The 26,628-nt window shown below is 42.8% G+C and overlaps 3 protein-coding genes across 3 annotated transcripts; all 3 read right to left on the bottom strand.

Annotated features, from left to right (window-relative positions):
• Positions 1-20: 20 nt before the first annotated feature.
• Positions 21-3,463, bottom strand: LOC119843692 (testis-specific serine/threonine-protein kinase 2-like). The gene has a single exon (XM_038373423.2). It carries the CDS (start codon positions 2,885-2,887, stop codon positions 1,793-1,795), a length of 1,095 nt encoding a protein of 364 aa, XP_038229351.1. The 5' UTR covers positions 2,888-3,463; the 3' UTR covers positions 21-1,792.
• A 10,494-nt stretch (positions 3,464-13,957) lies between these two features.
• Positions 13,958-15,600, bottom strand: LOC119843788 (testis-specific serine/threonine-protein kinase 2-like). The gene has a single exon (XM_038373642.2). It carries the CDS (start codon positions 15,598-15,600, stop codon positions 14,563-14,565), a length of 1,038 nt encoding a protein of 345 aa, XP_038229570.1. The 3' UTR covers positions 13,958-14,562.
• Positions 15,601-23,964: 8,364 nt separating this feature from the next.
• Positions 23,965-26,628, bottom strand: LOC119843780 (testis-specific serine/threonine-protein kinase 1-like). The gene has a single exon (XM_043498080.1). It carries the CDS (start codon positions 25,012-25,014, stop codon positions 24,169-24,171), a length of 846 nt encoding a protein of 281 aa, XP_043354015.1. The 5' UTR covers positions 25,015-26,628; the 3' UTR covers positions 23,965-24,168.

The raw sequence follows: 26,628 nt of genomic DNA, 5'->3' as shown, positions 1-26,628 counted from the left end.
ACTGCCCATGGAGTGCGGCTCACAGTAATTGCCAGGACTCTCCCCCTTCTCACCAGGCAGGGTCTGTGCTGTGCGAGGGGTGCTGGCCTTCTCAGCAAAGGGGTTGGGGGAGTGAGTCCTGGACCACACTGCTGTGCCTCTCTCCCAATCACTTTAACTGCTGAGGGCTAGTAGGGATCTGGTACTTCCCTCTTCCCCCAACCCTGCTTCTAAACTGTAGTAAAGATTTAGCTTACTCAGGTATTATAACCAATTGTTGTGCTTTTCTCAAAGATGCTGAATGTAATAGCATCCCCCAGGCAGGGATTGGTGTACAACTGTAGGGAATTATTTACAGAATGTGCAAAAAGTACTGTTTAAAAACTAAACTACTGCTTGAGTTATTGGTGTGGTTTTAAAGCTATTCCAGTGGGAGTGGGTGGTATGGTCCTTTTCTAGTAGGGCAGTGACCACCATGTCCAGTGTGACTTTTGTAAAACTAACTGGGGCTACTTGCAATCCCTCCTTCAGGGGAAAGGGGACTCGGCAGTTGACCCTTCAGGGGTGGTGCTAACCAGAACCTGATTTTTCCCCATGCAATGCCCAGGAAAAAGCTAACATTGTTCCGGATCTTCCTCCCTGCTCAGGTTGACAAGAACGTTACGGCTGGTTATTCCTAAATTGTTAATGTGACACTGGAAAGTTTTTTATAAATTGGGACAGTTCAGTGGGACATGGTCACTTGAAGGTTGGGCAGCTTGGAAAAAAAGAATCCAAAGTAGTTTTACACTTTACAGCTGCCCCTGAGTCCCTCCAGCCAATTTATGGCTTTACAATCATATTTAAAAATGCTCCATTTCCTCCATGAATTAATCCAGTACCTGCCTCTGAGTCTCTCACAAACAGGAGACATTGATTAGCTAGACACAGTGCCGTCAGATTTACAAAGTAAAAGTGAAGTGAGGCAAATCTAGTGTTACAGTAATCTCAGGTGTTACTTCTAACAGAAGGCACGTTTTCAGGCCCAGTTACAGTTTGTAAGGGGAGGGCATCCCCTTTGCTGCATTTTTAAACAATAATAGTTCCCTGTTATTAGAATATGACAAATCTAGGGGTCTTAGTAGTGCAGTTTTGCCTTTTCCCTACAGGTAAGCATATCAGCACTTGTAATCAATTGCATATCAGCGCTCCATTTACACTGTGACATGGTTTAGCAAAATCCATTTCTCTGCATCAGAAAATGAAGAGGGAGGGGAAAAAACGCGAGCCAAACCTGCTGTTGTGATGCTGCTGCATTGAATCTTTAGTAAATCTTAGTGAGGTGAGAAATGGGCCCACCCAGTAACTCCAGCACCACTGCGGCACTGGACTATGAAAGGAAACGGTGACCCCTTTTTCCTATGCATGTAACAGAACGGGCTTGGAGAGGGCTAGCTGCCACTGGGTTAATGCCCAAATGTGAAAGGGGCATGAGACTGTGATGAAACATTGTGCAAAAGAAACCTTAACTCACCGTAGCATTTCAACATTCAACAATGAGGCAGCTATGGAAAAAGTACTCCATAGGCCTGATGTGAATTGGGCATATAAATCTATTAGATGGCTTGGAAAATCTACCTCCTTATTTAACTCTTCAATTCAGCAACATGGTTACTAAGAAGAAAATTTAATAGAATTGCTATAAAATAATTGCTTGTTATGAATGGACTTTACTTTCTCCTGTTCCGGGCTCTTGTTTTTCAAAACTAACTTCATCGTCTTATTCATTAGTTGTGCTGACGCCATGCAAACGACTCTTGCAGGTGGCTTTTCTTTAGTCATCACCATTTTTGATCCCTGTTCTTTGCATTTCATCTGTAAGGTCATTAACTTCCTCTTGCTCTTCCTCGGGAACAGCATCCTCTGCTTCTGGTACTGCCTCCAATCTGGGCACTGCTTTAAACTCAGTTTTGTAATCTGGTCGATCTGGCTGAGATTCCTCCGGGGGTTCTATTTCCTGTTTGTGCTCTGACTTTAACTTGCCAAGATTCCGAGAACACTCTCCCTCTTTTACAAATGAAGTTGCTGAAGGAACTCTGGATTTTGGAGTATGCATCCAAATATGATTTAAAATCTCATCTATGTGCAATCTCCGAGCCACGTCCGGCTGCAGCATGCGGTAAATAAGATCTTTGCATTCAACTGTCAAATTTTTAGACTTGGGAAAGTGCACTCTGTGTTCTTTCTGAATCTTTAGCATTTTTCTAATGTTTGAGTCGTCGTATGGCATTGATCCACAGACCATTATGTACAAAATGACACCCAGACTCCATATGTCATAGATCTTAGGCTGATAGGGAATGCCTTGTAACACTTCAGGGGCTGCATATGCAGCAGAACCACAGAAGGTTTTACTGAGAATAACTTTGCCATTTTCCTCTCGAGTCAGTCGTCTGGAAAAGCCAAAGTCTGACAGTTTGATATTAAAGTCTTTGTCTAGAAGGAGGTTCTCGCATTTCAAGTCCCTGTGGACAATATCCAAATCATGACAGTACTTGATGGCAGAAGACAGCTGGTGAAACATCTTGCGAGCTACATCCTCAGAGATGGCCCCTCTGCTCTTGATGAACTCCAGTAAGTCTCCTTGTACACCAAGCTCCATCACAATGTAGACTTTACCATCAGAGGTCTCAAAAATCTCATAGGTTTTGACCACGGAGCAGTGATTCACTTTTGCTAAAATCTCTATTTCCCTGGGGAGAAATCTTTCCAGGAAGTCACGAGGAGCTTTTTTCCGGTCTATGATCTTTACTGCTACATCAAATTTCAGTCGATCGGAGTAGGCAGATTTCACTTTAGCATAAGACCCTTCTCCCAAATTTCCCCCCATGATGTAGCCTCTCTTTTTAAGGATTGCAGCATCATCCATGGTGCCAGAGGCAACAAGTGATTCATAAGTTGAAGTTGACTGTGCATCACGTATGCTAGAAGCCTGTTGTTATATATTCCATGGTGGCCATCTGAGATGCCCTGCTTCTCTTGAGTTAGATGTTGTAGAATCTTCAGCATTGTTTAATGTATGATGTGGGGCTATGATGTCACAAATCAGAGCTGCTGTTACTAGGGGTTAGTGAATTTAAATGCCTTTTTCAGTCCTACTGAAAAGCAACTGGAAGCCAAAAACCAAAGCAACATTCCAGCACATCATCCACAAGCGCTGTCACCTTGTTTTTGTACTGTAACATCCTGGTAAAATGATTATTCCATTCACTCTCACAAGAGGAGAAGAGAAATAATTGAAGTGTTTTTTCCATTCTTTGGCTATGGAAAGTATTTGATTCCTGTGCTTTGATACTTATGTATGCTTCTTAGCCTACTACTTCATTTTGTATTTTGATCATAGCTTGGCTAAGAGAACTGATTGGTTTCAGTTATAGGATACTTCTTTTGTGTGTCTTATGAAAGTAAAATGAACACAAAGGGAGTCTACAGAACAGCAAACATGCACAACTCTAGGGAACAGCTTTCTCTTTTTAATCTGTTTTTGTCCAGTTTTAGAAATGTTGTTCCATGAGATAAAATGAACAAGGATATGGTTATAATGTTGCTTCTAAAATACATTCTATTTGCTGTAGCATAAAAACTAAGGGAAATCACCTGTTCAGAAAATACTCTAAAACCTCTTCTGAAATAAGTAGAGCACAGCCAGGAGAAATTGTAATTATTCAAAGGCTTGAAGCTTTGGGCTTTTCAAATTTAATACATCAAACCAATCTTTGCTTTGCTTTCTACCACTGCTTTCAAATGTTCAGTTTTAATAATTAATTTAACAATGGCCATTTTTGTTGTTTGTTTGTTTTTTGCATTTTACTCCCTTAGGACAATCCGAACTACATGCATTAATGGCACTGTCTGGCATATATGTCAGAGCTCAATAGGATTGTGTCCTGAGTGTCCAGCACCGCAGCAGAATGTGTTTAAATTCCAAAAGAAAACTTTCCCCTAGAAGCTAAATTGAATGTATGTGTGTACATGCTTCCACACCCTTTTATCTGGGGCTTCTGTTTTGGGGGGTTTATTAATTTCACTTTGGGGAGGTTATTTTTAGCAATTTGAGTTTTTTGTCCAAAAATTGGGGCTTTCTCTTTGTGTATATTGTAATTAATAATGTAGATTTTTAAACCTTACTTATTACAGTAATATACTAATGACTGTAGTACTGTTTCAAACTGCACTATGTTAAAGTGCACTAGGGAACCCTTAGTGCACACCAGCAGGGTCTACATGGACCAAGATGCAGCATGTTAGCGTGTTTTAGAGATCACACCCTAGAAGTTCATTCTACTGCTCCATGTAGACAAGCCCTTGGGTACCAGTAACAATTTCTAGTGTTTTTTGCGATAAACACTGCTTTTGGTTTTATATTGGGGGTGTTTTTCAGTTAAAACTAAAAATCAGAAGCCCTATATATGTCTCACACAACATGCACACTTGTATGTGTTTACATGGAGCCACTGGTTGTGGTTCTATACTTAAAGTTGAGTTTTGCCCTTAAAGCAGGGATTCAACCAGTTTATATAAGAAGAATATAGCCTCAAAATTACAGCACTTATTCTTTGTGGACAGAATAAGTTTTCTGAAAATTTACAAGTAAATCCTCTAAATAGTTTGAATTAAAATGAATTTTAAAATGGGTTGTTTAAAAACTGTAGTACTTTATCATATCATTCTTCGTCCTGGATGATCTTAACAGACTAACATACTCTTAAAATGTCTGTCTCGTTAAAAAGTATTGAAACCTCATGGATAGGCTACATTTGAAGAACTTAAGTTGTAAGTGAGCGAAGTTATTAATAAGTGTTATGTCTAATTTGTCATTATATAGACAAGGCAGCTCATGATGCTCTTAACTGGAACCACTGTGATATAAAAGACAATTCAACTAACCACCAACCTTTCTGTACAGCTAATGTGCATGATACAGTTCTGTTGTTTTGAAGGAGTCTGTGATCCAGAGAGTCAAATTCCAGTTTCATATCTTGGAAATATACATACAATGTATAATATATGAATGAAATGTGGAAAAAAAATATTCTGGATAGCTCAAACAAAGTACAAGCCATACTCCCCACTACACTCCAACTGCTTGGGGCTCCAGAGGAGCTTTGGGCTCCTCTGGAGATGCAGAGCAACTGTAAACCCAGTTTAACCTGCCCAGGACACACTGGTTGCTTTGTATTGCTCCAGAGTGGCAGAAAGCAGCCAGAGGATATTGGTGAATCTGACACTAAAGGTTAATATTATAAATATTATTTACGGTTAATATTACATATCTTTGGATCATTAGAAATGTCCATGATGAGTACCTGTTAATTCATGAACATGACATCAAGTGTTTAACAATTCAGAGATTCATCGATTTTTAAGGCCAGCCGGAACCATTAGATCATCTAGGCTGGTCTTCTATATATCAGAGGCCATTGCATCTCACCCAGTTCAACTCTCTATATTGAACCTAATAACTTTTTTATGGCTAAAGCATATCTTCCAGAAGGCATCCGGTCTTCATTTGAAGACCTCAAGAAATTAAGGCTCTACCTCTCCCTTTGGTAGTTCATACTAGTGCTTAATCCCCCTCACGGTTAAACATTTGTGCTTTACTTCTAATTTGAATTTCTCTGGCTTCAGCTTCTGGCCATTGGTTTTTGTTATGCCTTTCTCTGCTAGATTGAAGAACCCTTTAGTATCTGGTGTGTTCTTCATGTGAACGTACTTATTATCTGAAATCAAATCACCTCTTAATCTTTTTTTTACTCAGCTAAACAGAATGAGCTCTTAAGTATCTCACTGTACAGCATTTTTTCCAACCCTCAGTTAATTTTTGTGGCTCTTTTCTGCACCCTCCCCAATTTTTCTAAATCCTTTTAAAAATATGGACACCAGCACTAAGTGCAGTATTCCAGTATCAGTCTTACCAATGCCATATACAGAGGAAAAATCACTTTCCTACTCACTACTCCAGTTTATATGTCCAACGATTGCACTAGCCCTTTTTGCCACGGCATCCCACTGGGAGTTCATGTTGAGGTGCTTGTCCACTGTGTCCCTTAAATCTTCTTCATAATCGCTGCTTTCCAAGATACAGTCCTCCGTCCTGTGGGTATGGCCTTCGTTCCTTGTTCCTGGATGCGTAACTTTGCATTTGGCTGTATTAAAATGCAGTTTGTTGGAAGGTTCCCAGCTCTCTCTGTATGATTGTCCTATCCTCATCTTTATTTGCCATTGCACCAATCTTTGTGTCATCTGAAAATCGGATCAGCAGTAATTTTTTTTTATATAGACTTCCAGATCGTTAATGAAAATGTTGAATAACGTTGGGCCTCTGCTGGATCCCACTCAAAACTCCCTCCATCCGTTGATGATTCTCCATTAAAGACCTGTCGGTCGTTTTTTAGTCCCCTTAATGTGTGCTCGTTGTTTAGTGCTATTTTTTTAAATCAGAGTGCTGTGTGGTACTAAGTCAAATGCCTTATTAAAGCCCAAGTCTATTACATTTACACCATTGCCTGTATCAACCAAACTTATAATCTTCTGAAAGAATGCACTCAGATTTGTTTGACCTATTTTCCATAAAACCATGTGGACTGGAATTCAATATATTCCTGTCAATTAATTCTTTATCAGGTGAATCCCATAGCAGCTTCCCACTCTTGCCAGGGATTGATGTCAGTCTAACTAGGTCATCCTGCTTGCCTTTGTTCAATATTGGCACATTAGCAGTCTTCCTGTCTGCTAGAATTTCCCCAACTATTCCAAGATTTATTAAAAATTGTCAGTGGGACAGAGATCTCTTCAGCCAACTCTTTTAGGACTCTTAAGTGTAAATTATCCAAGCTGGCTGATTTCAAAGTGTTTATGCATAATAGATGATGTTTAATATCCTCGGTTACTAATAGACTGGAAAGCACCTCATCATCCTTACGTGGTACAAGCCCATCATCCTGTTTTTTTCCAAATACAGAACAGAAATATTTAGTGAACATTTCTGCATCGTTACTAATAATTTTACCATTTCTACCTAGTAATGGGCCTATACCTTTTCTAGGATTTATTTGTTTCCTAATAACTTAAAGAACGCTTTACTGTCTCTAGCCCCACAAGCCATAGATTTTTCTCTGATATCTTTAGCTTCCCATACCAATTTTCTACACTTTATAACTTCTAATTTATATGGATAGCTATTTCTCCTTTTTTCCGTTTGTTATAGGTTGCTTTTTTATTTCTAATTGCTGCTTTCACTTTGCCCCTGAACCAAGATGTGCTTTTAGCCAAAGTTGTCCTATTTCTTGACTGTGGCTTTTTGGCCATCTAATAAACCCTACTTAAAGAACTCCCCATTAAGCTGTCATGGAGGGAAGGTCCTCTCATGGATCAGTAACTGGTTAAAAGATAGGAAACAAAGGGTAGGAATAAAGGGTTATTTTTCAGACTAGAGAAAGGTAAATAGTGGTGTCCCCAGGGCTCTGTACTGTGACTAGTCCTATTCAACATCTTCATAAATGATCTGGAAAAAGGGGTAAACAATGAGGTGGCAAAATTTGCAGATGATACAAAACTACTCAAGATAGTTAAGTTCAAAGCAGACTGCAAAGAGCTACAAAGGGATCTCACAAACTGGTGACTGGGCAACAAAATAGGAGATAAAATTCAATGTTGATAAATGCAAAGTAATTTAGCACATTGGAAAACATAATCCAAACTACATATCAAATGATGGGGTCTAACTTAACTGTTATGACTCGAGAGAGATCTTGGAATCATTGTGGATAGTTCTCTGAAAACACCTGCTCAATGTGCAGCAGCCGTCAAAAAAGCTGACAGTGTTGGGAATCATTAGGAAAGGGATAAATATGACAGAAAATATCATATTGCCTCCTTATAGAACCATGGTATGCCCACATCTTGAATACTGAGTGCAGACGTGGTCGCCCTATTTCAAAGGATGTATTGGAATTGGAAAAGTTTCAGAAAAAGGCAACAAAAATGATTAGGGGTAGAGAACGGTTGCCATATGAAGAGAGATTAAGACTGGGACTTTTCAGCTTGGAAAAGAGACGACTAAGGGGGGATATGATTGAGATCAATGAACTCATGACTGGTGTAGAGAAAGTAAATAAGGAAGTATTGTTTACTCCTCCTCATAACACAAGAACTAGGGGGTCAACAAATGAAATGAATTGGCAGCAGGTTTAAAACAAATAAAAGGAAGTATTTTTTCACACAATGCACAGTGGAACTCCTTGCAAGAGGATGTTGTGAAGGCCAAGACACTAACAGGGTTCAAAAAAGAACTAGATAAGTTCATGGAGGATGGGTCCATCAATGGCTATTAGCCAGGATGGGCAGGGATGGTGTCCCTAGTCTCTGTTTGCCAGAAGCTGGGAATGGGTGGCAGGGTATGGCTCACTTGATGATTACTTGTTCTGTTCATTTCCTTTGGGGGACCCTGGCATTAGCCACTGTCAGAAGACAGGATACTGGGCTAGATGAACCTTTGGTCTGACCCCGTATGACTGTTATGTTCTTGCATTCATTTTCATTCATGTTTTTCAGTCCAATTTTTTTCTCCCAATCAATTCTGCTCATAATTTTCCTCATATTTGGGAATTGTCCATTTTGAAGCACCAAGTATATTTATTACTGGTTGGGACTGTCCTCTGTGTGCCTGTATTGAATAGAATCAGGTTAGGATCACTCATTCCTAGGCAACCAACAACTTCTTTTAGTGATTAATTCATCTTGCTCAGTCATAAAGAGGTCCAAGACAGTTACCTCATGTTGGGCGACAATACCTTTTGTGTTTCAAAATTATATGTGATGTTTCACTTCTGCCTTAAGCAGCCCTCCAGCCTATGTCTCCCAAATTGACATTCCCCATAACACAATTTTTCTCTCCACACAGTGCAGACAGGTACTTAAGGAGTCTCACATCCTACTCTCTAGTTTGATTCAGTGGTGGACCCCAACTAGTACTATCTCCTGGGCTATGTTATCATTCAAGATTCTGTAGTTCTAAGTTATCAACAGCTCTAAACAGGTGATGGAGTCTCTAATGTAGAGTATACATCTCTCTTACCCCTCTACTCTTCCTAGGCAGCTTTTAACCACTAATTTTAACATTCCAATTGTGTGAATTATCCAACCAGGTTTCAAGAAAGCCAAAATAGATCAATTTTCTCTTCATCCCTGAAAATTCCAATTCCTCTTGCTTGGCCCACAGACCTCCTAGCATTGCTATATAAGCAATAGAAAATTTTCTTCTTTCCGCATTCTTTGCCACATAGGTTCAATTTGTTTGTGACAAGCTGCATTTGAGTTTGTACTACGTTTGCCTTCTTAGCTCCCTCCCTGTGTGTTGCTAGTTTAATGTCCTCCTGGCTGCTCCATGTTGCTTCCAACCAAGATTAGCCCCCACTAAATGTGAGATGCAGGTTGTCCTGTTCATACAGACCCCTCTTCCACTTGAATAGGGCCCAATGTTCCACTAAACCAGACCCTTCAGCTTCACACCAGTCATGCAGCCAACAGTTCAACAAACTGTCATGATTGGCAGGTACTTCTCTGGCCTAGATGGCCCTACTAGCTTTCACCTAGGCACTACAGAAATAATCCACATTCTCATCAATGTAGGAACTCCTGCCCTACTAGGGGTCCAGAAAAGTTTCAAGTTTCCCAGTTCTGTCAATGTCACTTGCTTTCAGAGAGCATTCTCCAATCCTAATCTGTCACACTCCGTCAGAAGAAGATGAGTGGCCTGCAGCTCAGGAAGAATATCAAAAGTTGGAGCCAGAACTTGATGCTGAATCTTCCCCCAGTTGCAAATGTTGGGGTTGCTTTGGCTTCCTCTCCTTCTGAGGATGTTTTTCTGTCCATAAGTTCTAGAACTGTAGGGTGATGACACTCATCACTCTGGAAGAAACCTTCCATTCTGGTTCTTCCATCAAGAATAAGATTACCCTTCCGTGGACTACTGCATCCTGTGAAGGCAGTGTGGTCTACTCTTTCATCATGTCAGGCTACATCAAAAAATACTGACCCATGATATCATTTATCCTACAAAGGGTTTTCATTCATTCACATGCACCCTACCTTAGCTCTCTGGTTGTAGTAGTAGCTGTCCAAAGATCCAGAGGAGGACAATCACCCTCCAGACTTTCTGATAGGGAGGGAAAGAAGATGGATTCAATCAGTAGAAAGGTGTTTTCATTGGTAGTGCTTGGAATTACAGTGGAAAATTGCCAGGGGCCTGAGTAACCTCTGTGCCTTCATGGCTGAGCTTCCATTCACCATCTTTCACAAGGATAAGATGGTGATCTACCCTAACCCTAGATTCCTCCCCAAAGTGGTATGTGACTTTCATGTTAACCAAGCGATAAAGCTGTCAGTATTTCCCCTTAGATTTCATTCTCAGACAGGTGAGTCAAAGATGTGTTCTTTGGCTGTTAAGAGAGCGTTTTTATTCTCCAGCAAATAGACTGTATTTTAGAAGCAACATTATAAGTATGTCCTTGTTAACTTTATCTCCTGGAATAACATTTCTAAAACTGGACAAACAGATTTAAACAGAAGTCAAGGATTTTATAAGTTTTCTAGTCTCTTTATTTCACATGCAGACATAAAGGTCATGCTGTTGCTTCACAGATGTTGTCTGTCAGTTAGTGCACAGGGGAAAGTGTAAACTAGCATCTACTCCACCCTGCATAGGCGTTAGGTCACACTCTGTCAGAGCAATGGCTACCTCCATCAGAGCATGGTTTAGATGTATTGCTATTGCGGAAATCTGTAGGGTTGTTGCTTGGAGCTCTGTACGTACATTTACAAAGCACTACTCCCTAGAGCTAGAATCTATATCGGCTGCTCAGTTTGGTAGCGCACTACCTCAATTCCTAGTCAGTAGGACTCTGAATCTCACTTTCCATTTAGGGGGTACTGTTTGCCAAACTACCCCAGGAGTGGGAATATGCAGCAGACACTTGAAGAAATGAAGGTTACTTAGGGCTTGTCTTCGTGTACAGTGCCACTGTAGCACTTTAGTGTAGATGCTCCTACGCCTATAGAAGAGCTTCTCCTATCCCCATAGCTACCGCCTCTTGGGGAGATGGATTAGCTATGTTGGAAACATACCACTGTTTGGGGGTGGGGGGTTGGTACAACTATGTCATTCAGCAGTGTGGACTTTTCCCACCCCTGAGAGACACAGTTCTACCAATATAAAGCTGTAGCGTAGACCTGGCCTTACCTGTACCTGGACTTCTTGGAACTAGACTCTGCATAGTCACACTTCCAGCCCATTTTAATCTCTTCCTTTAAGTCCTCATAGAACTTGACTTGAAGGAGGTGGTGGAAGGAATTAATGCATCAGAGGACTCCACCCCAACCCCTCCTTTATAGCTTCACCCTCCGAACGTTCAGGAATGTAGAGGGGAGGGTCATGTGAGCATTCCAGTGACCACTGCTATGAAAAGGTTCCACTGTCTGAACTGGACCCGCCAGCGCCTCCCAGGAGTGTGAATACACAAAGACCGTCTCAAAGAACTCCAGTTACAGGTAATGAACCTTCATTTCTTTACCGCCTGATCAATATGGCCCCCCAGGTGCCTCCAATAGTACACAGTTTAGATCTCTTAGGAGATGACAGTGACCAGCAGTGCTGGGAAGGGGTGATCAGCAACTGTGTTCATCTCAAAGTAATCATTCATCTTCTAAACCTTAGTCTCTGCAGAGGAACTGAAATAGGGGCTGGGAGTCATTGACTAAGCTAGGGCCATTAGCAGCTCCCTGAATGATAACTGCCAAGGGGCTGTGTGTAAAACATGTTCCAGTGAAGATGTGCAGAGAATCAGTGGATACAGAGGCCTGAAGCAGCTCACTGCAGGATAAACCAGATAAGATTTACATTAATACAAAGGTGTGGTTGTCAATATCACACATGACAAGGGAATCGGAGAGGAACAGAATGCTGTTCCCCAACTGTGCCAACATTTCTACAGAGCCAGGCTCGGTAACCAGAGAGAAATCTGTTCAATAGACTAGTTCTGTGGTGGGCTGCCCCTGGAGCTAAAGGCATTTTGAGCTAGTGTCTTGTATTTGGGATTAGGAGCCAGGCAAACCTGATTTCTAATCTCACCTCTGCCAGCGACTTGCTGTGTGACCCAGGGTGATTACCTTCAGGTTTCCATGCCTCAGCTGACCCACCTGCAAAGTGGGGGTGATTTTGCTTGGCTGCTGCACAGGGATGTTGTGCATGTGAATTAACATCTGTACAAGCTCTCAGAAGATGTAAAGTGCCATGTAAGTGCTACGTTAATATGTAGCCGATGAAGTGAGCTGTAGCTCACGAAAGCTTATGCTCTAATAAATTTGTTAGTCTCTAAGGTGCCACAAGTACTCCTTTTCTTTTTGTTAATATGTAGGTTGCAATCAGGTTGATCTCTGGGGAAGTCAAAGGAATGCTGGAGAGGATCTGATAATTGGCATAATTGTTTTTGGCACAGTGTAAGCTGCTTTTGTGAGAGGGAGAAGTTGCCAGCATGAAGGATGACAGTACTTAAGAATCAAGAGACCAAGCTGTGTGCAGGTCCTGGCTAACCCTGGCATAGTCCTCAGTAGTTTGTCAAGAACAGAAAAACGTCTAAGATCCATAGAGGATAGAGAGAGACAGAGCAGTAATGGGCCTATGTGCTGGAGTCTGGGGGCACATCACTGCCATCTCTAACGTGCCTTTCTGGACATTGGAATGGCATCAGTGCTTCTAACTTGCCTTCCTCCTCCTCCTCCTCCTCCTCACCACTCTCTCTTTTTAAGGGCTTGGGGGAGTTCTTCATTCTTATGAAAGCAAGGCAGTGATCTAGTGCAGTATGTTGTCCATGTTTCACCTGCGTTGCTTTGCTCAGAGACATCCCTCTAGGCCTCTGTCAGCCCTTTTTAATACATGCTTGGAACTCTAGTTCCAATGTCTACAAAACCACGTCCACAGCATGCAGTATTTCCAGCTGAAATCTTTAAAGGGGAACTAGTACTAGAAGATCTTGTATTAATGCTTCGGTGGGGTGGATAGTAAAACCTACAGCAATCCCATCTGACTTCTTTACACTTGCCTTAATCAGGCTGGATATCTGGGTCTCCAGAGATGAGACTAGAGCATTAACCCACTTTGCCAGGAAACCCCTTAGGTGGCATTACATTAAAATAATTAGGCTAGTGTGAGATCCTGTGTGAAACAAGATTTGCTGCATCCTTACATGCAAGCTAAATGGGACAAGCCTTACACGGGAACAGCTTTGCACAGAACTAGGAAACATGGCAGAATAATTCCAATTAGGAGGCTGACGTTCAGGACCAAATGAACGTTGGAATGATGCAAAAATCAATCAATAAAAATCTCTTGGCTGGTCCTATAGACCTGGTGCGACAGTCAGGGCTGTCAGCATAGGCAGAGTTGGGGTAGGAAGGCTGCAGCTACTTGTGCTGCTGTCCATCTTGACCAAAGGCAACCTTTGATTCTTCACCCAAAGGGAAAGTCCTGTGCAATTATTTTGTAAATTGCAGAATTCAATCTTGTTTTTTTCCCCTAAATTTCACCATGGTGCAAACTGCAGGAGGGGAGCCCCAGTACAGAAAGAGGTGGGAGAAAAGAGATGTCCTCGAGGTGTCATTCCAGAGCTTGGGAGGGAGTGGCTATTCAGATGGAAGTTTTGTCTTTGCAAAGGCAAGCTTTCATCAGAGCACGCAGGGGGTGTTTTACCTCCAACCCCCTGTGAACGAAACGACAGAGCTGATTTGATGGACACCATCAAAAATGAAACCCCTCAGGATTCATGTAGCTATAATAGAGATACGCAAGTGTGTGTCAAAATGTACCTTTTAAGCTCCTGCCTGCATAGAAACCACGTAAACACAGTTGCAGCCCCATAGCGTTTTGGTGGACCTAGGTCTTGTCAAGCCTGAATTCACCCGTGTGGGCAGAACTGGCCATGCTGACCTGCTTAGAAGCATGAGGTCTTTCCAAGTCCAACTATGCATTTTCAGATGACTTAAGGAATTGGCACTGAGAACCAGCTCAAAGATACGATTAATGGAAGGAGAAAATAGTTTTTTATTCCACCCTTTTAGGGAACAGGCTGTCAGAGGCTGGCTACAACTCAGTGAGTTCCCAAACATCAAAATGATGACAGATCTCATAGCAGCTTCACAGTGACAAGAGACGTAGCAAAAGAAGCCAGGCATTGTGGCAGAGTCTACACCATTCCGCAGCCGGATCTGACTAGGAGAAAAAAATACTCCCTTTTCTTACATTTACACTTTTATTATGAATGTAGTGATTTATTGATGGATTGTTCAGCTATATTGCTTCCAATACAGAGATCTAAAAATTCATAAAATTGTTTTTTACATCTTTCTGCTTTGGTCCCTTTTCATACTCCTCATTTCATAGTCTTGTCAATTAGTCTTTTGGGGGCTAGATAAACGACTACCCCTGGATATCCTTTAATCATCACCATTTTTGATCTCTGCTCTTTGCATTTCATCTGTAAGGTCATTAACTTACTCTTGCTCTTCCTCGGGAATGACATCCTCTGCTTCCAGTACTGCTTCCAATCTGGGCACTGCTTTAAACTCAGTTTTGTAAACTGGTCGATCTGGCTGAGATTCCCCCACGGGTTCTATTTCCTGTCTGTGCTCTGACTTCAATTCTCTGAGATTCTGAGAACACTCTCCCCCTTTTACAAATAAAGTTGCCAAAGGAACTCTGGGTTTTGGAGTCTGCAGCCACTTGTGATTAAAAACTTCCTCTATGTGCAACCTCCGAGACACGTCCGGCTGCAGCATACAGTAAATAAGATCTTTGCACTCAACTGTCAAGCTTTTGGACTTGGAAAAGTGCACTCTGTGTTCTTTCTGAATCTTTAGCATTTTTCCAATGTTTGAGTCATCGTATGGCATTGAGCCACAGACCATTATAAACAGAATGACACCCAAACTCCATATGTCATAAATCTTAGGCTCATAGGGAATGCCTTGTAACACTTCAGGGGCTGCATATGCAGCAGAACCACAGAAGGTTTTACTGAGAATAACTTTGCCATTTTCATCTCGAGTCAGTCGTCTGGAAAAGCCAAAGTCTGACAGTTTGATATTAAAGTCTTTGTCTAGAAGGAGGTTCTCACATTTCAAATCCCTGTGGACTACATCCAAATCATGGCAGTACTTGATGGCAGAAGACAGCTGGTGAAACATCTTGCGAGCTACATCCTCAGAGATGGCCCCTCTGCTCTTGATGAACTCCAGTAAGTCTCCTTGTACACCAAGCTCCATCACGATGTAGACTTTACCATCAGATGTCTCAAAAATCTCAAAGGTCTTGACAATTGCGTGGTGATTCACTTTGGCCAGAATCTCTATTTCCCTGGGGAGAAATCTTTCCAGGAAGTCATGAGGAGCTTTTTTCTTGTTGATTATCTTCACAGCCACGTTGAATTTCAGTCTATCAGAGTAGGCAGATTTCACTTTAGCGTATGACCCTTCTCCCAGATTAATTCCCAAGACATAGCCTCTCTTTTTAAGGATTGCAGCATCATCCATGGTGCCAGAGATAACAAGTGATTTCTAAACTGAAATTGACTGTGCATCACACACATCCACAGCTTGTTCTTGTACATTCCATGGTGGTCATCTGAGATACCCTAGTTCTTTTTAGTTGGATGATATAGAACCCTTAGCATTGTTTTATATGTGATGTGGGCATATGATGTCATAAAGCAGAGCTGATATTGGTGGTGACTGAATGTATAAAATATGACTTATTTCCCACAAAACTAGCTCGACAGGGAAGGGAGATAAGGAGGCCTGGAAGAGATTTTTAGCTGTATGGAGACACAGAAAAAGGTTGAATCCTTGATATTTTATGGAGGAAGAAGAGGCAAGATTTGGATACAGTGTAGATATATGGGGCAAAGGAGAAGGAAAAATCAAAGAGGATCCTTATGTTATGAGCCTGACAAGAGGAGAAGGGGGTGGTGTTATCCATGACAGAGAATGAAGGGAGAGCTGTGTATTTGGAAGGAAAAATAAGGCATTCAGATTTGGCCATGTCCGCGTTTTGATAGTGACAAGAGATCCAGGATGAGATGTGGGATTGGATAAAGCTTCTTTGCATGGAATGTGATCAATATTGCCAGTAAAAATGGGAAGTCCAAGAGAATTATTTCTAAAGTTTACGGGTGCTCTGTGTAAACATCCAGACCAGGTGATGCAGTCCCAACTTGAGCAACGGTCATGGATGGAACGTGGAATCTTATCAGTATTTGAATCCAGGTCTTGTAAAAACAGTGTTGTAGCCTTGTGTGTCAGGCCCCGGTTTATATCTTGTGGTGGAAGTGCAGGAGTGAGAGGCATGGGCTCTAATTCTAGACTTCTTTTGTGACTTTGAGCAAATTCATTAATCTCTCCCTGCCTCATTTTCCTCCTCTGTAAAAACTATATGGAAATCCATCTACTATAGCCCCCATCACCTGGGACCATCATAACTGGTGCCTCCCAATCTTTTCATGTATTTCCCCCCTCACAAACACCCTTGTGAGGTAGGGAAGTGCTATTATCCCTATTTTATAGATAGCCTCTGTGTGACTTGCACAAGCCTTTTCCTTAGTGACTTGCACAAAATCACACAAGAAGTTTGTCAGCCCAGGTTCCTGTGTCCAAGGTTAGCACTTTAACCACTGGACCATCCTTCCTTGTTGGAGATGACAGTACTTTCCTATATGAGCAGGTTGTTGAGGTCAAACTACTATGATGTTTGTCATGAGGGTTGAGATCCTCTGATATTAGGGACTATGCTATAAAAGTGCAAAACACCATTATAGAGTTGCTTGATAAAGGTTTCAGAGTTTAGGTTGTAAACAGGATTTAGGTTGAAACATGGCTCCATTAAAAGCTTGATTTTTCACTCCTCTGATTACTTAGCTCAGAAAGGAAGATGTGGTTTGAAACATTTTGTAATTAAATCCACAGGATGGCTGAATTTTTCTGTGAAAGTTTGCAAAGGAAATTGATCAGTTGATTTTTGAGAGCAGGTCATTTTTAAACACTTCTTTCTTGGTATTTTAAAGACCTTTCCATGGTCTGTTACCTTTTCATTTTAAACTCTGATCCACAGTCATTGGACTTTGGACATGCTCTGTTCTGACTGCAGCCAGATTTGCTAACATTAGTTTCTAGGAAAGGACCCCTTGACTGAGACTCCAAGCTGGAATTAGATCTAGATGCCCAATTCTGATCTCCTCCTCTATAGGCTGAAGGATCATTTACTTCCCCTCAGAATAGAAGGCAGCAATAACTTCCCAAACCCTCGCCAACTTTGATTTACCTTAAATACAGTATGTTAGCTCAACAGGAAGAATGGAGAGGGAGTAAATAAGCGTAAATTGCAAAGCCATGTCTGCGTCAAAGGTTGCACTCAACTTTGCTGGGGAGGCAAATTGTACAGGTTATGTAGAGATCAATGAATCTTATAGCATGAGATCAGCCCTGTCCCTGTTTGGCCTTCTGAGCTGAACTTTCCTGTTCTCACTCCACATCTGGCTCCTATGTGTCCCCTAGTTTGAGCTCTGCTTCTCTCGCTCTCGCTCTCTCTCTTCCCCTGCTTCCCCCCACACCTCTTTTCTAGTCAAGTGATTCATTTTTGTTCATGTCCACTGGTTGACTCTCCCTGATCAGTTTAGGGGATGGTTTAGTATTCTCCCTAGCTTTCCTTGGATCTTGCCTTCTAGACCAGTGGTTCTCAACTAGGGGTCTGGGGCCCACTGGGGGCCCCCGAGCAGGTTTCAGGGGGTCTGTCAAGCAAGGTTGGCATTAGACTTGCTGTGGCCCAGGGGCAGAAAGCTGAAGCCCCACCGCCTGAGGCTGAAGCCTGGGGTTCCAAGCCCCGCCACCCAGGGCTGAAGCCAAAGCCTGAGCAAATTAGCTTCACAGTGCCCCCTGTGAGGTGGGGCCCTGGGCAATTGCCCTGCTTGCTACCCCCTAACGCTGGCCCGACCTTTTATATGCAGAAAACCAGTTGCTGTGGAAGAGGTGGGCTGTGGAGTTTTTATAGCATGTTGGGGGAAGGGAGCTCAAAGAAAAAGGTTGAGAACCCCAATCTAGACCAGTCTTTTGTCTGAATCAAGAACAAAAATCCAGACATAGTGACTCTTCTCTGTGCAGATTCTGTGTTAGCTCTTTAACTAGGCAATACCTTGCCCCATATGACATTGCTGATCTATCTATCTATGCTGTGGCTGATTTTTCAGACCGTGCCTCTGATTTAACAATAAATCATAGAATCATAAAATATCAGGGTTGGAAGGGACTTCAGGAGATCATCTAGTCCAACCTCCTGCTCAAAGCAGGACCAATCCCCAACTAAAACATCCCAGCCAGGGCTTTGTCAAGCCTGACCTTAAAAACTTCTCAGGCAGAAGATTCTACCACCTCCCTAGGTAACGCATTCCCGTGTTTCAGCACCCCTCCTAGTGAAAAAGTTTAGAGTATAACTTCAAAATCTCATCACAGGATGGTTATGGAAAAAAATATGGAAAACAGAGTGATAAGCATCCTTTGTTATCCCTGTTTGGTTCTCTACCCTGTGGCCAAATGGTCAGCATCTAACATGCCAAAACCTCAGCATGTACCAGTTTGATGGGAGCCAATTCAGCTGGAAAAAAACACTTCTTAACATTTGAAATTTCCAGATTCCACCATTTAAAATAATCTATGGGCCTAGTCCTGCGAGATCCTGAGTACTCGCAACTGCCGTTGACTTCAGCGACTCTCTTCTTCTGGCCTGTGTGAGGCGTTTCTGTAGGGTAATAACTGTATGTGGGGGGTGGGGGAAGGAATAGGGGGAGCCTTGTGTGAACAAGTCTCTGAGCAAGTGCACTCCTGCAAGCATTGTCCATTAAAGTTGATATGCTGAAGAGCTCCAGTTGCTTCCCCATCTATCTATTTAACTGGGACTTGGTCCTGCTTTGAGCAGGGGGTTGGACTAGATGACCTTCTGGGGTCCCTTCCAACCCTGATATTCTATGATTCTATGATTCTATCTCCTGTTTAAAGTGTGGGGAGGTTTATGCAGATGCAGCCATATAAGGGCTGATCCCCAGAGTTAGGGGGCAGGAAGTGGGAGGGGGCGGATAGGGGGCAGGGGCCAGGCTGTTTGGGGAGGCACAGCCTCCCCAATCTGGCCCTCCATACTATTTCGCAACCCCAATGTGGCCCTCAGGCCAAAAAGTTTGCTCACCCCTGGTCTAGGCCTATAAAAATTAATTATCTATCTAAACTATCTTTACACATGCATACCCACATGCAATACTTTACCACAGAGACGTGTCACATTTTCTTTGATATCATGAGTCAAGCACACACGAATACTTTACAGTCATTTACATCATAGTTCAAGGAAGACTTTGATCATTCACTTACGAACCTTTCATACATTATGCAGCAAGACCAGCCTAAAATGTATAAACAGTGAAAATAACGCACAATTGGGCAAGAACTACAAAACAGTAACAGCTGAAAAGGGAGGCCAAGAACTTGTAAAACTTAGAGTGGCCAATATTTAAATTAAATGCTTGCACTGACTGACAGTTTTTCTGGGTATTGTTAGCTAGCGACAGAGTGTGTATACGCTGTCTGCACAACATTTGCTGCTTGTTTCACATGCTTAATGCATGTATTTTATCTTAATTCTGACATTGCTAAAATATGTATTTGGATTCTGATATAAAATTGGAAAGATGATTATTTTCTGGCACGCTGGAATAATGAAATCTTTACACTAGTGACAGTACACCCAGTTTTATGAATGGGTAAAAGCCCTGTCTGCAATATGTGGCTTGGTTGTGGATGCAGAATCCGGTATTATATAAATCGGACAACTAAAGTAGTTTCAAACATTTGTTATAAGCTATCTTGGCACTCCAGCCTCCTAAGAATTACATCAGACACTAAATGGGGCCAATAATGAGTGACTTGATCTTAAACTACAGTGACTTGGAGAGAATGCAGAGTCCACTGAATGCACAGTGCACACAAAGTCTATGGTATGTATTTATTAGATAGCACAAATCCTTGTGCACTAAGGTAAAATGTCAAAGCCAGGGCTTTTGAGACCATTGTTATTAACGAAGATAAATATTTTAACTGCAGCACACTGCAGGGAGGCTCATGTTAAAAAAATCCATCACTAGATTACAGAGAAGTGGGGATGATTTTCCTGCCTCAGGTGGACTTTGCTAAATCATCCCTGCCAGAGGTGACATATCACTGGGCCTTGTAAAAATATTTCAGCAGAATCAGTTTGTCTTTGCAATGGACCAGATTGTGCCAAGTGTGGAGTATTAACAAAGAATGCCTTGGGAAGGATATAGCCAGACTCAACCCCTCCCGCCTCTACTGTTGACACAAGCTGCACACTGATACACAACCAATATACTCAAGATATCTTCCAGGAACGCATTCCCAGCAAAGTGCCGTTTACTAATATTTGGTGGTTCAGTCGTGTTGCTTCACTAGGTTCAGAAAAGAACATTTTTTAAATCTGAAAGTAAATCAATGGCTTCTTTAGGCCTTTATCCTGTCCCTCTGCAAGCGTCTGCCCTACTCTGTCTTCCGCACAGGAGCGATCATGGCTCTTTGCCAAAATATCAGGAGAAAAAAATGCATATTGTCAACAGAGAGGGATGATTGCTATTCTTTCACAGTGTTTATTACAAGTGAGCAAGTTACAAAGAAATGGACACATTCCTCCCCCCTCCCCCCAGCAGCTGCCTCTTTCCCTGCTTTTCTAGCAGTGGCTGCCTTTTGGGTCGTCTTCTCCACTTTGTTCTCCATAGGTATCACCCTCTGATGTTGTGGCTCCAGTTCTGGCCACCTTAAGGAATACCTCCACTGCATTGTAAATGTGGGTCTGTGGATCCTGGGCTTGTGGACTCAGTGTTTCCAGGCTTAAGTGTCCACACTTCACTATAAACCTGGGCTTACAATTGCTGGACCTGGGTCTTGCTGCACTACACAGACTTTCTGACTAGGGGGTGGGGTTTGGGCCACTGTGTTCACACTGCAAAATGACAGGGTTTAGACCTGAGTCACAGTGGGCCTCGGATTCTGACCCAACCCCCCTAGCAGGGTCCTAGGACCCAGGTCCTGAGTGCTTGCTGAGTCACACTGATCTGTGTTTAGATGGAAGCGGGACTTGGGCTCAAACCTGAATCAGACTTCGTGTGCAGTATAGACATACCCTTAATATCCTGAGCTCCCAAGGCACAGCATTTTCATCACTGATTAATAGTCACTTAGGGCCAAATCTTGCTGGCTTTATTTACACCCAGAGTCCCATTGCTCAGGATTTGGCCCTTTCTCTTTCCTTGGTTTACTGTAATGCATGCTGTATAGCTTGATAGCGAGATGCTGGTTTTATTTATATATGATTATAACAAACCTTTTGTTCCATAAAAGAGAAGTCACTTTTTTTTATTCCTTATTCCCTTTTGTGGCCTTTTTCATGCCTGGATCCCTTCGTGGGTTACAAAGGAGGGCAAGTGGTCTTGAAATTCTCCCAAGGCCACATAATGAATAGGTGGCAGTGATGGGAATAGAACCTAGGTCTCCTGAGTTCCTGCCCAATAGCCAGGGGACCTTTCTGCCTCCCAATACACCATGATATTCAAAGGTTGCAACCTATCAGCCGGAGGCAGAGTCCTGAGCAAACCACGCCTCACTAGGAAGGGAATGAGACCGATGGAAAGCTATGTAACACCTGTCTGTACATCTCTTCCCCATGATTTTGTAACTGGTGAGTGGTACAACCCCCTTGACCAGTTACAACTTGTATGGTGCATATTGTGTCACATGGTAGCTTTCCTGCCATCACAGCTGAGTTTGTGTGTCTTTCCTCACCTTACGTGCTGCCTAGTAGTATTTATAATAGTGCACTCTAGGAAAATCGGGACAGCTATCCCATAGTGCCACAGCAGGGGAGAGAATGCCTGTAGGACACAAACCCAACGGAATCAGCACCATGTGCAGCAATGCACTGTGGGATGTCCCACTTCATAAAGCTGGGAATGGAGGAACACTGACCAAATTTACAACACAAACCTGATTAGGGGATTCTGTCCACACTGCAACAAAACTAAACATCCTGGACTGAACTGGTTCCAAGAAGACACTGATGTCAGCTTAGGCACTGGCAAGGGCACAACACTCCTAGCTGGCATAGCTACTAACAGCTTTCCACCATATTGGGCGTGACACAAAACCTGTGTAGAGCCAGCTGTGACAGATATGGCAAGTTCTTGCAAAATCCTTAAAAAACCTTATTGAATTAAGTTTTACACATCTTTGGATCTAGTTCAGTAAATGAATAGTTATGTATTATCGTGGCACAATGTGACTTTTGGACAAACAGTGTCAAGTGGTTTTTCCTAGGGAGTATCTAGGGGGATGTGAATGCAAATTCCCACCTCCAGTTATGAAAAAATTGAGCCTTTTGAAGCTATGCCCTGAGGAGAGGACCATTGTCTACTGATTAGCAGTTCCCAGAGTCTCAAGATCAAAGGCCCAAGCTGTCTAAAGGAAAAACTGAGCTTCGGGGCAGGTGGAAAGCTGCTATGAACTTGTAACCACAGAAAAATCTCTTGGTGTGATTTGAAGGACTGACTCCTACCAGAGCCCCTGCTGGAGTTGGGGGGTGACCTCTGGTAAGCTTATTAGCATGTGTGTAGGTTCTTTTATTGTTTTAGTATGTTTTCTCTGTAATGAATAAATGTGCTTGCTTAGAAAGAGCTGTGTGGTAACTTATAACTCTGGGCAGTTACGCTGTGTATAGGCTCTGAAGAGAGAGAGCAAAGAGCAGATGTTGGCCTGTTTAGGCACTCTGGCTTGCTGGGAGTATCACAGCGTAAGCAGTGAACTCTGAAGCCTGGATGAACTCTGGTCATGAGGGAGAGAGACATGGGTCTCTGCCCAGAGAGGTGACGGCTGAGAAGAAGGACCATGGAGGGGAAAACCAAGTACAGCAGCTCTGAACTGTGACACCAACCCTGGCACTAAGTGATCACAAACTTAGTTCAAAGTTGGAGTGAGAACAGGGACTTAGAAGCCAGCAGCTCCCATGACTTCTGGTCAGGCTGACTACAAATTACCTTCTTCATTAGTAGATACCAGCAACAAAGGAACAAATTCCTCCCACCCCGGGTTCAGATCCTGAGCCCCTCTCTGACTGGCAGATGGTTCTGTTTGAGGATGATTAGGAGGAGAAGCAGGAAGAAACACTATTTGGAGGCTAAGAAAGACAAACAGCTACTCTGAGGAACTTCCTGGCCTTTCTACCACGACTGCCCCTGGAATCACTAACCAAGCCCCCTCTCCTGCTGACACGTACTGTCCCGCAATAGTCCTAGGGGGGTCACTGTGGAAGGCTCCTTCCTACTCTCCTGGTGTGCCCACATCTCTCATCATACTGTGTAAACCTTAACTTGTAAGCAGCTCTTTGGCGCAGCACAGAGCCTCTGCCGTAAAGCACCAATGCATGTTTAGGACACCCTGAATAAATCAGGTAACGGTGGGATGGGCAGAGGCTAAAATTGCTGGCTGGCTCACTGGAGGGAGAACAGGTAACCCCAGCTACTGCTAAAAATCTGTGTGCCTTGAGAAGTTGTCATTTGTGTTGACCTCAGCAGCAAGGCAAATAAAGGAAAAAACAGCTTCCACACAGCAGCTGGCTGCAACTGAATTTGTTTCTAAATATGGGTTTCAGAGTAGCAGCCGTGTTAGTCTGTATTCGCAAAAAGAAAAGGAGTACTTGTGGCACCTTAGAGACTAACAAATTTATTAGAGCATAAGCTTTCGTGAGCTACAGTGAGCTGTAGCTCACGAAAGCTTATGCTCTAATAAATTTGTTAGTCTCTAAGGTGCCACAAGTACTCCTTTTCTTTTTGTTTCTAAATATGAAAGTGGATAGAAATCTCACCAGGAGAATGACACATTCAAGGGCACATTGAGCAAAGGAAACCATGGATCACAGCAGCAGTTACAGCACTCTGCGGTGTGACAGCCTCTCGAAACAGATATGCCTTCCCCTTTGTTTGTGCTTAGTGGTTTATTGATTGATTATTCAAGCATGGTGTGTGGCTTCTGGCGCTTCCCCTGCACCCAAGCATGGTTCAAAACATCTTCGATTCGTAGCCGGTGAGACACATCGGGCTGCAGCATACGGAAAATAAGATCTTTGCATTCATGTGTCAAAGACTCAGGGAAGATCACTCGGTGTTCCTTCTGAAAGCGGAGCATTCTCTTAACGTTGGAGTCATCGTATGGCATGTATCCGCTGACCATCACATACAGAATGACGCCCAGGCTCCATATGTCATAAACTTTGGGCTGATAAGGAATGCCTTCTATCACTTCAGGAGCAGCATAAGCAGCAGAACCACAGAAGGTTTGACTGAGGATCACTTCCCCATTCTCATCCTGGAAGCACCGTTTGGAAAAGCCAAAGTCAGACAGTTTGATGTTCATGTCTTTATCCAGGAGGATGTTGTCACATTTCAGGTCCCTGTGGACAACGTCCAAATCGTGGCAGTATTTGATGGCGCAAGATAGCTGGCGAAACATCTTGCGTGCTACTTCTTCAGGCAGACCTCTGTTTCTCTTGATGAACTCCAGTAAGTCTCCTCGTACACCGAGCTCCATGACTATGTAGACTTTGCCAGATGTCTCAAAGATCTCATAGATCTTGATGATAGAACAGTGGCTCACTGTTGCCAATATCTCCAATTCCCTGGGGAGAAATTTTTCCAAGAACTCAGGAGGAACATTTTTCCTGTCTGTAATCTTCACTGCCACGTGGAATTTCAGGCGCTCAGAGTAGGCGCATTTCACTTTGGCAAAAGAGCTCTCTCCTAAATTGTTCCCCATGATGTAACCTTTCCTCTTAAGGACTGCAGCATCATCCATGGCGCCAGAAGCAACAAGTGCCTCGGAAGGTGAAACCTACATCTCATCTGTACATAAGCTAGCTGTGTATTCCTTTGCACTGCATGATGGTTGACTCTGGTGCCTGAGTCCTTTGGAGGTTACTGATCTGAAACCTCTTGGCATTGTTTAATAGATGATGTCAGCAGGTGAAGTCATAAAGCAAAGCTGTCATGAGTGGTGACTGACTGTATAATTCAGTGGCATTATAAAGCAAAAGCCAATCACAGGGATGATAAAATTTCATACATCAACGAAAAAAGGCATCACATTGTGTTCTGGAACCCCTTAATAGAGGATTGTTCTATCTTACACGGGGAAAGAGGTTGGTTTAAAAAGATCACCTGTTTGGTTTTGAAACTAAAATTGCTTCATTCCAATTATTTGCTCAGCCTAGTACTTAGGTATTATTTATCCCTGCTTCTGAGCCTTCTACTCTGTGTCTCTATTGCAGCCTCAACACACTTGAATTTTCTAGCCTAACGATCTCCCCATCCTTTAATTTGGTCTAAAGTACTATCCTTGGGGTGGATAGCTGTACTGATGCCAGGTTTGTACATAGGAAGGAGAGGTTATGTAAGGGGAAAGATAAGGCAATGCTCATTCCTTGCTGTTCATGACCCAATCACATAAGCAATAAAACTTCAGTATGTATATTAGGAACTCCATCACAGGTATTTGTGACAGACAACAGCTATGTGTGGCTGGGGGTGCCCAGCATTGGAAAAAGTTGGCTAAACCCAGAACACTGGGGGGGAAACTTCAGGGAATTTAGGTGGTTGTGAGATCAGTACGTGCTGGGGGCAGAATTCATGAAACCAGCCCTTTACAAAGGCAGGTGGTATTGTCCCATTTGTCTGATTGAGAAACTGAGGCCTAAAGTCAAGAAGCAGAGAGCAGAAAAGAACCCAGATCTTTTGACTTCCAGTCTGGTGCCGTAAACCCTGAACTCCATACCTTCAAGTCATGGCTAAAAATCCAGACCCACTGCCGCATTCCTAAAGAGGTTAGCTATTCCTTAGAGCTGGCCTACAGAATTTGCAACAGGTGTTTCAAGATGTGCTTTGGATACAAGTCTTGTAAACATGTCCATGTGGAGCCTTATATGTTAAAAATCCCAGTAGCAGACACAAAAGCCAGCTATCAAAAGGAAGCGGTGTCTTACTTTTAGAGGTGAACTATAATTCATCATCATCACCATCATGTTCCTATTATACCTCTGGTATTTAGGGCAGTGACAAAGCTCCTCCACTCCTGTCTGTTTCTGGCAAGTCTTTCAATGGTTCCCCAGCTGTGCCCCAGGTTTTTCAGCTCAGCTTCCACAGCTCTTCACCATGCTGTTTTCGGGTGGCCTCATTTTTGCTTGCCTTCAGGTGTCCATCTTATTGCTACTCTGGTGATGGAATCGGTTTCAATCCGAAGCACATGACCGATCAATCTCCAACATCTCCTCGCAATGCTGGTGCTCAGATTCTCTTAGTTGCACCGTGTCAATAGATCTCGGTTTGAGATTGTTCTGGGTCAAAAGCTACAGAGGATTTTTCTGAGGCAGGTTGTATGGAATGAAGACAGTTTGGACATGTCATACTTTCTTAT

The sequence above is a fragment of the Dermochelys coriacea genome, chromosome 15, assembly GCF_009764565.3.
Source record: "Dermochelys coriacea isolate rDerCor1 chromosome 15, rDerCor1.pri.v4, whole genome shotgun sequence".
NCBI lineage: Eukaryota > Metazoa > Chordata > Testudines > Dermochelyidae > Dermochelys > Dermochelys coriacea.
This window is presented reverse-complemented; position numbering and strand designations above follow the sequence as displayed.

Excerpts from the sequence above, each read along its gene's own strand:
- LOC119843780 (XM_043498080.1), bottom strand. The coding sequence starts at position 25,014 with ATGGATGATGCTGCAGTCCTTAAGAGGAAAGGTTACATCATGGGGAAC.
- LOC119843692 (XM_038373423.2), bottom strand. The coding sequence starts at position 2,887 with ATGGATGATGCTGCAATCCTTAAAAAGAGAGGCTACATCATGGGGGGA.
- LOC119843788 (XM_038373642.2), bottom strand. The coding sequence starts at position 15,600 with ATGGATGATGCTGCAATCCTTAAAAAGAGAGGCTATGTCTTGGGAATT.